This window comes from Carcharhinus amblyrhynchos, chromosome 16, assembly GCF_965287045.1.
Source record: "Carcharhinus amblyrhynchos chromosome 16, sCarAmb.v2.hapA, whole genome shotgun sequence".
Classification (NCBI taxonomy): domain Eukaryota; kingdom Metazoa; phylum Chordata; class Chondrichthyes; order Carcharhiniformes; family Carcharhinidae; genus Carcharhinus; species Carcharhinus amblyrhynchos.
In genome coordinates this window covers 415,157-425,827 of record NC_137339.1, presented here as the reverse complement: position 1 = coordinate 425,827, position 10,671 = coordinate 415,157, and the positions used below count along the sequence as shown (strand labels likewise).

At 52.1% G+C, this 10,671-nt stretch overlaps 1 protein-coding gene across 1 annotated transcript in view; it reads left to right on the top strand.

Annotated features, from left to right (window-relative positions):
• The first annotated feature begins 2,326 nt into the window (after nucleotides 1-2,326).
• LOC145353764 (tubulin delta chain-like) overlaps nucleotides 2,327-10,671 on the top strand; it is a 40,978-nt gene continuing 32,633 nt past the window's right edge. The window contains 6 exon segments of the mRNA XM_080204535.1: nucleotides 2,327-2,490; nucleotides 6,156-6,236; nucleotides 6,239-6,305; nucleotides 7,170-7,242; nucleotides 7,244-7,301; nucleotides 7,304-7,386. Of these exon segments, the coding sequence (XP_080060661.1) occupies nucleotides 2,334-2,490; nucleotides 6,156-6,236; nucleotides 6,239-6,305; nucleotides 7,170-7,242; nucleotides 7,244-7,301; nucleotides 7,304-7,386 (519 nt within the window). The 5' untranslated portion in view covers nucleotides 2,327-2,333.

The window sequence follows — 10,671 nt, the reverse complement described above, 5'->3', positions numbered from 1 at the left end:
ATCTGGTGAACTGGTGCGGCAACAATAATCTCTCCCTCAATGTCAACAAAATGAAGGAGACTGTCGTCGACTTCAGGAAGCATAGTGGAGAACGTGCTTCTGTCTATATCAATGGGGATGAAGAAGAGGGGGTCGAGAGCTTCAAGTTGTTCAGTGTCCAGATCACCACCATGCCGATACAATAGTTAAGAAAGCCTCTACTCTAGAACACCTCTACTTTCTCAGAAGACTAAGGAAATTTGGCACGTGAGCTACGACTCTCACCAACTTTTACAAATGCATCATAGAAAGCATTCTTTCTAGTTGTATCACAGCTTGGTATGGGCTTCTGCTCTGCCCAAGACTACAGGGAACTACAAAAGGGTCGTGAACATAGCCCAATCCATCACGCAAACCAGCCTCCCATCCATTGACGCTGTCTACACTCCTCCCTTCCTCAGCAAAGCTGCCAGCATAATTAAAGTAATTAAGGACCCCATGCACCTTGGATATTCTCTCTTTCACCTTTTTCTTTTGGGAAAATTATACAAAAGTCTGAGGTCACATACCAACTGACTCAAGAACAGCTTCTTCCCTGCTGCTGCTGTCAATGGATTGTTGAATGGACTTGCATTACGTTGATCTTTCTCTGCATGTTAGCCATGGCTGTAACACTACATTCTGCACTCTATTGTTTCCTTCTCTATGAACGGTATGTTTTGTCTGTATAATGCGCAAGAAACAATACTTTTCACTGTATGTTAATACGTGTGACAATAATAAATCAAATCAAGAAGCTCATTAGGCAGTAAGGAATCAAATGTGTTGGTAAGGATTGGAATCACATAGACAAGTCTTGGTAAAGATGGCAGCTTCACATGAAATTGGTGGGTTTTTATGACAATCTGACAGCTTCACCGAATCAGAATCATAGAGCAGAATACAGACAATGGGAGTCTTTCTGGCTGGCTAGAGAAGCACCGAGACCCCCAAATCGCCTTCTCACCGAGGATCCACCATAAGTGGCCAGTGATGAAGTTCACTGGAGAACTCTGGGAGTAGAAATGCCACTTCCCCAATAGGTGCAGGCCAATCAAAGATTGGCAGCTCTTTATTGTAGGAAGTGCCTGTGAGAGTAATCATAACTTCTGACAATGCACCTATCGGAGCAGCAAGGGATCCAGGTCACAGGTGGGTGATGGTGCCACCGGTTCACCAGGTTCTCGTTCTCTTTCCTTTGAAGAGCTAAAAGGCAGGTGAGTGGTACTAGTTGAGTAGCACTCACAGGAGCTGGAATGGGCATGATAGACTAAATGACCACCTTCTGTGCTGTAACATTCTATGGACCTAATTTACTGCTCTCTCTCAAGGTGAGTTGGAGGTTGGGTGAAGGGTGAGGGGTGGAGATATACTCAGATGGAGAGCTTGCTACCTTCCTGCCTCTGTCCAAAATTATAATTACAGATTGGGGGTTGCAGGGAAATTGATATAAAGTATTAGGCACCCTCAGGAGCTTCATCCCTTCCCAATACAGGACCCTCAATCAAAAACTAAGCCTCACCACAAGCGACTCCTCCTTGTGGGACCCACAAGCAAACATGCCAGAGTTTTCAGCTACCTGCATGGCAATTATCCCACCTGGCTGATCCCAGCAGCAGTGGGAATGACGCCTTTAAATGAGCAATAATTATAACACAGATAGTGACCCAAGCTGGGAATGGAACCCAGGTCCTTGGCACTGTGAGGCAGCAGTACTAACCACTGTGCCCTCTGTGCTTCTCCCTGTCTACTCCATTCAGGCAACTCATGATTTTGAATAATGTTGTCAAATCTCTTGTGAAACAAAAATAATCCAAAAGGATCAGGGATCTGGGTCTAGGTCAGGGAGGGGGGAAAAGGTCTGGGGGTAAGGGTCAGAGATCAGAGCCGGGAGTCTGGGATCAGGGGCTGGCGAGGTTAGGGGGTCAGGGCTGTGGGTCAGGGAATGTGGGGGGACAGGGTCTGGGGGAGGGGGAATCTGAGTCTAGGCTGGACTGTGGGGACGGTGAGTCAGAGGCTCTGGGCCAGGAAATAGGTTGGACTAAAACCTGGTGTTGTCAGACTTTTTACCAGGAGGCTGGGTCAGAGGATCAAGGAAGGGGGTTGAGATCTGGGTTTTGGCTGGGGCAGAGGGGTCAAGGCCGGGTGGGGGTCTGGGGAGCAGAGGGTCAGGATCGGGGGTTTGGGTGTAGGCCAGAGTGTGGGCGGAGCCATGGCGGAGGGTGGGAGGGGCTGTGAGTGGCTACGGCTGAATGGGCGGGGCTGAGGGTGGACGGAGTCGCGGCGGATGTGGGCGGGGCTGGGTTTGCGCGGCAATGGCGGTGCTGCTGCTGCAGTTGGGGCAGTGTGGTAACCAGGTGGGCCAGAGCCTGCTCCAGCTCCTCAGACAGGATGGCCGCAGCGGGCACGGCCGCAGCCAGAGTTACTGCACCGCGTCACAAGAACGCTTCTTCAGGCAGGAGGAGGAAGAGGGTGAGGGGGGGGAGGGGTGAGGGGAGGGTGAGGGGGGGGAGGGGTGAGGGGGGGGGGGGGAGGGGGGGGTGAGGGGGGGGTGGGGGGTGCGGGAGGTGGGGTGGGGTGGGGGGTGCGGGAGGGGAGGGGTGGGGGGTGCGGGAGGGGGGGTGGGGAGGGGTGGGGGTGCGGGAGGGGGGGTGGGGAGGGGTGGGGGGTGCGGGAGGGGGGGTGGGGAGGGGTGGGGGTGCGGGAGGGGGGGTGGGGAGGGGTGGGGGGTGCGGGAGGGGGGTGGGGAGGGGTGGGGGGTGCGGGAGGGGGGGTGGGGAGGGGTGGGGGGTGCGGGAGGGGTGGGGGGTGCGGGAGGGGGGGTGGGGAGGGGTGGGGGGTGCGGGAGGGGGGGTGGGGGAGGGGTGGGGGGTGCGGGAGGGGGGGTGGGGAGGGGTGGGGGGGAGGGAGGGGGGCGGGGGGTGGGGGAGGTGGGGAGGGGTGGGGGGTGCGGGAGGGGGGGTGGGGAGGGGTGGGGGGGAGGGAGGGGGGGCGGGGGGTGGGGGAGGTGGGGAGGGGTGGGGGTGGGGGAGGGGTGCGGGAGGGGGTGGGGGAGGTGGGGGGGGGTGGGGGAGGTGGGGGAGGGGTGGGGGAGGTGGGGAGGGGTGGGGGTGGGGAGGGGTGGGGGTGGGGAGGGGTGGGGGAGGTGGGGAGGGGTGGGGGAGGTGGGGAGGGGTGGGGGTGGGGGAGGGGTGCGGGAGGGGGGTGGGGAGGGGTGGGGGAGGTGGGGAGGGGTGGGGGTGGGGGGAGGGGTGCGGGGAGGGGGTGGGGGGGGTGGGGAGGTGGGGTTGGGGGAGGGGTGCGGGAGGGGGGTGGGGTGGGGAGGGGGATGCGGGAGGGGGGTGGGGTGGGGAGGGGGGTGCGGGAGGGGGGTGGGGAGGGGTGCGGGGGGGAGGGGGGTGGGGTGGGGAGGGGGGTGCGGGAGGGGGGTGGGGAGGGGTGCGGGGGGGGAGGGGGGTGGGGGTGGGGAGGGGGGTGCGGGAGGGGGGTGGGGAGGGGGTGCGGGGGGGGAGGGGGGTGGGGAGGGGTGCGGGGGGGAGGGGGGTGCGGGAGGGGGGGTGGGGAGGGGTGCGGGAGGGGGGGGTGGGGAGGGGTGCGGGAGGGGGGGGAGGGGGCGTGGGGGTGGGGAGGGGTGCGGGGAGGGGGGGTGGGGAGGGGTGCGGGAGGGGGGGAGGGGGCGTGGGGATGAGGGGGGGTGGGGAGGGGTGCGGGGGGGGGGGGTGGGGGAGGGGTGGGGGGGTGGGGAGGGGGGGTGGGGGGAGGGGGGGTGGGGAGGGTGCGGGGGGGAGGAGGGTGGGGGGAGGGGAGGGGGGGGTGGGGGGAGGGGTGGGGGGAGGGGGGAGGAGATGGGGGTGGGGGGGGAGGGTGGGGGGAGGGGTGGGGGGAGGGGGAGGAGATGGGGGTGGGGGGGGAGGGTGGGGGGGAGGGGGGGGGGGAGGGGGGAGGAGTGGGGGTGGGGGGGGAGGGGGGAGGGGGGGTGGGGGGAGGGGGGAGGGGTGGGGGGGAGGGGGGAGGGGGGAGGGGAGGGGTGGGGGGTGCGGGAGGGGTGAGAGGCGGGTGGGTGGGGTTGGGGGGTGAGGGGTTGGGGGTGGGGAGGTGGGTGGAGGAGGGGTGGGGTTGGGGGGACACCAAATCTTGTTGTCATCTGCAACTTTACTAACCATGCCTTCTATATTCTTATCCAAATCATTAATATAAATGACAAATAACCGTGGACCCAGATTTAACCTTGTGCAACAACCTACCATGTGGTACCTTATCAAAGGCCTTGCTGAACTACATGTGGATAACTTCAACTCCACTGCCCTCATCTATCTTTTCTGTTACTCCTTCAAAAAACTCAAATCAAATTTGTGAAGTTATTTCCCACTTACAAAGCCATGCTTAATATCCCTAATCAGTCCTTGCATCTCTCAAGGCCTAAAGAACCTGTCTCTCAAAATATCTTCTAACAATCTTACTATAGATGTTAGGCTCACTGGCCTGTAGTTACCTACCTTGATGTGCTTTAAGACTTCCAGTACCACTTCTTCTGTCATATGTATGCTCTTCAAGACATCACTATTTATTTCCCCACGTTTCTTAACACCCATGCTTTGCTCAACAGTGAATACTGATGAGAAATATTCATTTAGGATCTCAGCCATCTCTTGTGGATCTGCATGTAGATGACCTTATTGATCCTTAAGAAGTCCTACTCTCTCTCTAGTTACTCTTTTGGCGTTTATGCATTTGTAGAAGCTCTTTGGATTGTCTTTTGCCTTATCTGCCAAAATACATTTGTGAACCATTTTTGCTGTTTTGATTTCTCTCTTCACTCTACTCCTACACCCGTTGATCCCTGCTGCCTATGCATGTCATGTGCCTCCTTCTTCTTGACCAAGGCCTCAATATCCCAAGTCATACAGGGTTCCCTACTTCTACTAGCCTTGCACTTCACTCTAAAAGGAATGTGTTTACCCTGAACCCTGGTTAACATACTTTTGAAAGCCTCCCACTTACCAGACGTCCCCAATTAACTGTTGAAAGTTCCTGCCTGATACCAACAAAATTGACCTTACCCCAACTTAGGTCCGACCCAAAGTTAAAATTCTATCATTCTCCATAGCATCTTAAAACTAAAGAATTATGGTCACTGGTCCCAAAGTGATCCCTCATTAACACTTCTGTCACCTGCCCTTCCTTACTTCCCAAGAGGAAGTCAAGTTTTGTCCCCTTTCTTGTTGGGTCATGAACATATAATGAATGAGAAATTCCTCCTGAATACACTCCACAAATTTCTCTCCATACAACCTTCTAAAACTGTGACTGTCCCAGTTAGTGTTGGGAAGCTTAAAATCCCTTACTGTTACCACCCTATTTTTCTTGGAGCTATCTATAATCTCTTTACATATTGCTCTTCAATTTCCCATCGACTATTGGGGGCCAATAGTACAACCCTATCCAAGTGATTTCTCCCTTCTTATTTCTCAGTTCTACCATATAGACTGTGGCCAAACCCTCAGATATCCCCTCTTAGTACTGCTGTGATGTTTTCCTTAATCAAAAGTGCAACTCAATTCAGTTGTTCTTTTTCTACACCCTAGCTATGACTGTCACACTACATTTTGCACTCTCCTTCCCTATGAATGATCTGCTTTTCATTGAATACTAATACGTGGTGACAATAAATCAAATCAAACTCTCCAGATAATCTTTGATACTCTTGCCGAACAAGAATCTATCCACCTCTGCCTTAAAATATTCAGTGACCTTTCTCCACCACGTTCAGAGGCAGAATGTTCTAAAGCCACACAATCCTGAGAGAAAAACATTCTCCTCATCTCTGTCCTATAAAGGTGACTCCTAATTTAAGACAGTGACTTCTGTTTTCTGGACTCACTCATAGAGGAAATGTCCTTTCCACATCCGCCTTGTTATTGAGATCATTTCCAACTTGTCTATCAAGACCATGAGATTCCTGCTGCAATATTAAGGCTGAGTACAGCCAAATTAAGATGATTCTCTTTCGTAATGTGGAGCTTCATCCTTCCTCTGGGGTTTTAGTGTTGACCATTAGAGCCACATTCTTATGCTGTAGCTGGAAAGTATATTTTTATATACTGGAGTGTTAATTTTCCAGTACGTGTGATTTTCAGCATTGCCAGTAGCTCGGGCTATCCTAGTCGATATGGAGCCAAAGGTCATCAATCGCACTTTATCCAAAGCTGCAAAATCGGGCACTGGAGATATGGAAACCAATCGTGCTTCTGTCAGAAACAAGGATCGGGAAACAATTGGGCAAATGGGTGAGAATGAATCTACCCATCACCAAAACACCCTTTGACACTTTTCCTTTCACAATCCTTTAGAAATTAGGAGGAGGAGGCCCTTCGGCCCTTCAACCCTGCTTTGCCATTCATTTTGATCATGGCTGATCGTTTAATTCAACAACTTGATCTTGCCCTCGCCCCCCCCTCCGCCCCCCCCTCGCCGCCCCGCCCCCCCCCTCGCCCCCCCCCCCCTCGCCCCCCCCCTCCGCCCCCCCCCCCTCCCCCTCGCCCCCTCGCCCCCCCCCTCGCCCCCCCCCGCCCCCCCCCCTCGCCCCCCCCCCTCCCTCCGCCCCCCCCTCGCCCCCCCCCTCGCCCCCCCCCCTCGCCTCGCCCCCCCCCCCCCCCCTCGCCCCCCCGCCCTCGCTGTAAGGCAGAAGTGCTAACTATTGTGCTTGCCATGATATTTCCAATTTCCAGCATCTACTTATTGTACTTTCTATTATTGAACTGTCGTCAGAAGGCCAAGTCTTCGTCAATTGATCTAGTGTAGTGCGTCGGGAGTGCTGTGCACAGGGTGTGCCATGTGTCAAATGAAACTGTTTCTTCACTATTTTGAAAAAGAGCAGGGGAGTTCTGTCCGTTTCCCTCAGCCAATATCTATCCTTCAAGCAACATTTCAGGAGATTTGTTTAGACTGTTGTTTGTGGGTGCTTGCTGCGTACAGAATGCCTTCCTGTGTTTCCTCCCTTACAACAGTTGAGTATAATTCAAAAGTTCCATTGCCTGTATAGTGCTTGAAGACATCCGGTGGCTGTGAATGGAACTGTAAAAATGACAAGTATTTGGTTTCCATTTTTTCTTTACTTATGCACCAATGTTTGTGTATGTTCTGTTGGTCAGGTTCTGTGTTCATGGTCCTCAACATGAAGAAACTGTGATGGACTTGGTCCGGCAGGAGGTTGAGAAGTGTGAACCGACTAAGTGGCTTTTTCACAATGATGAGCTTGGCTGGAGGTACTGGCTCTGGCCTGGGACCCATGTCACTCAGTGTTTGCGGGATACATACCCAAACTCATTCATATTGAACCAGCTGACCTGGCCATATGGAACTGGAGAGGTAAGATAGGTCCCTGCACCAATCCCTGGTGCTATTGTGCTGTCCCATTCCCCTTTCAAGTTGGGATGGATGCAGATAAAATATTGATAAAATAGTTCTATCCCACAAGTGCCCAGGAGGTACATGAATGGCTTATAAATTAGTATCAATTATCCTCTTCCAGTTCATTTTCAGTATCTACTTTTGCTGTCCATTAAACCATGGATGACAAGGGAAATTGTAAGCTTAGCCTAAAGGAAAAAGGAAGCATCTAATAGGTCTAGGGAACTAAAAACTGACAAAACCCTTAAGGAATATGGAGAAAGTAGGAAGGAACTTAAATGCAGAATTAGGAGGGCTAAAAGGGTCCATGAAGTGTCTTTAGCAAACAAGGTTAAGGAGAATCCCAAGGCTTTTATGCATGTATTAGAAGCAAGAGGGTAGCAAGAGAAAGAGTAGGTGCACTCAAGAACAATGGAGGAAAGTTACGCATTGAGCCAGAGGAAGTGGGTGAGATCCTTAATGAGTACCTTGTATCGGTATTCACCAAGGAGCGGGACATGATGGATGTTGAGGTCAGGGAGGAGTGTGTGAATTCTCTGGAGAATGTCATTGTATCAAAGGAGCAAGTGTTGAGTATCCTAAATTGCATTAAGGTAGACAAGTCCCCGGGCCAAATGAAACTTATTCCAGGTTAATGTGGGAGATATAGTGGGGCCTTAACAGACGTCTTCACGTTCTCTTTGATCACAGGCAATGTTCCGGAGGACTGGAGAATAGGCAGTCATGAAGAGGTGACAAAGATAATTGATAAGAGAAGGGCTGTGGATGTAGTTAATGTGGACATTAGTAAGGAGTTTGACCAGGTCCCACATGGCAGATTGGTACAAAAATTAAAATCACATGGGATTCAGGGTGGGCTGGCTAGATCGATACAGAACTGGCTTATAACATAGAACATTACAGCGCAGAACAGGCCCTTCGGCCCACGATGTTGCGCCGACCAGTTTTTTTTAAAAAAAACACTGACCCACTAATCTAAACCAATCCCTTTTCGTCCATAAACCTATCCATAGATCTCTTAAACGCCCCCAAACTAGGCGCATTTACAACCGCAGCAGGCAGGGCATTCCAATCCCTCACCACCCTCTGGGTAAAGAACCTACCCCTGACATCCGTCCTATAACTACCACCCCTTAATTTAAAGCCATGCCCCCTCGTGCTAGCATTCTCCATCCGAGGAAAAAGGCTATCACTATTCACCCTATCTAAACCTCTAATCATCTTATATGTTTCAATAAGATCCCCTCTTAGCCTCCTTCTTTCCAGCGAAAACAACCCCAAATCCCTTAGTCTCTCCTCATATGACTTCCCCTCCATACCAGGCAACATCCTGGTAAAGCTCCTCTGCACCCTCTCCAAAGCCTCAACGTCCTTCCTGTAATGTGGGGACCAGAACTGCACACAGTACTCCAAGTGCGGCCGCACCAGAGTTGTGTACAGTTGCAACATGACGCTGCGACTCCTAAATTCAATCCCCCTACCAATAAACGCCAAGACACCGTATGCCTTCTTAACTACCTTATCTACTTGATTCCCAACCTTCAGGGATCTATGTACACATACACCTAGATCCCTCTGCTCCTCCACACTATTCAAAGTCCTCCTGTTAGCCCTATACTGAACACATCTGTTACTCCTACCGAAATGAATTACCTCACACTTCTCCACATTAAACTCCATCCGCCACCTCGCGGCCCAGCTCTGCAACCTATCTAAGTCACCCTGCAAACTATGACACCCTTCCTCACAATCTACCACACCACCGACTTTGGTGTCATCAGCAAACTTACTAATCCACCCAACTATACCGTCATCCAGATCATTAATAAAAATTACAAACAGCAGTGGCCCCAAAACAGATCCCTGAGGCACACCACTCGTAACCGAACTCCATGACGAATATTCACCATCAACCACCACCCTCTGTCTCCTATCTGCCAGCCAATTCCTGATCCAAGTACCTAGATTACCCCCAATCCCATACATCTGCATTTTCTGCAGAAGCCCACCATGGTGAACCTTATCAAACGCCTTACTAAAATCCATATATACCACGTCAACTGCCTTACCCCTATCCACCTCTTTGGCCACTTTCTCAAAGAACTCAATAAGGTTAGTAAGGCACGGCTTGTTTATAGAAGACAGAGAAATGGTGGAAGGGTATTTTTCCGAATGGGGATCTGTAGCTAGTGGTGTTTTGCAGGGATCAGTGCTGAGACTTCTGATGTTTATAGTGTATATATAAATGATCGGGAGGGAAACGTGGGTGGTCTGATTAGTAAGTTTAGAATCTCCACAGTGCAGAAGGAGGCTACCCAGTCCACCGAGCCAGCACTGACAATAATCCCACCCACGCAACCCCACGCCAGTGCCCCCAACACCAGCAGACAATCCAGCATGATCAATCCACCGAATCTGCATGTCTTTTGGGAGGAAATCGGAGCACTGGAGGAAACCCACGCAGACACAGGGAGAATGTGCAAACTCCACGCAGACAGTCACCTGAGGCTGGAATTGAACCCAGGTCGCTGGAACTGTGAGGCAGCAGTGCTAACCACTGTGCTGCCCTGGATGACTTGAAGATTAATGGAGTTGCTGATAGTGTCAGGGTGTGTCAGCAGATACAACAGGATATAGATAGATTGGAAACTTGGGCACAGAAATGGCAGATGGAGTTTAATCTGGACAAATGTGAGGTGATGCATTTTGGAGGATCAAATTTAGGTGTGAATTATACTGTAACGTTAACATACCATGGGATTTGGGATTGCAGGTCCACAGTTCCTTGAAAGTGGCAACACAGACGGCCAAGGTAATTAAGAAGGCATATGGCATGCTTACCTTCATCAGTTTGGACATTTAGTACAGGAGTTGGGAAATCATGTTGTAGCTATGTAAACCTTGGTTAGGATGCAGTTCTGGTCACCAAACTACCAGAAGGATGTTGAGAGTGCAAAGAATGTTCATCAGAATGTTGCGCCTGCTCGCGAGGGTGTCGCTTATGAAGAGAGGTCGAAATAAATTAGGATTGTTTTCACTGGAAAGGTGGAGGCTCAGGGAAGACCTGATAGAGGCCTACAAAATTGAGGCTTAGACAAGATCGATAGAGGCTTGTTCCCAATTCCAAGGGGGTGTAGCTAGAGGGTGTAAGGAGGACTCGAGGGTATTCACTGTGAGGAAAGGTTGAATAAACGAGGATTGTTTTCACTGGAAAGACAGAGGCTGAGGAGAGACCTGACAGAG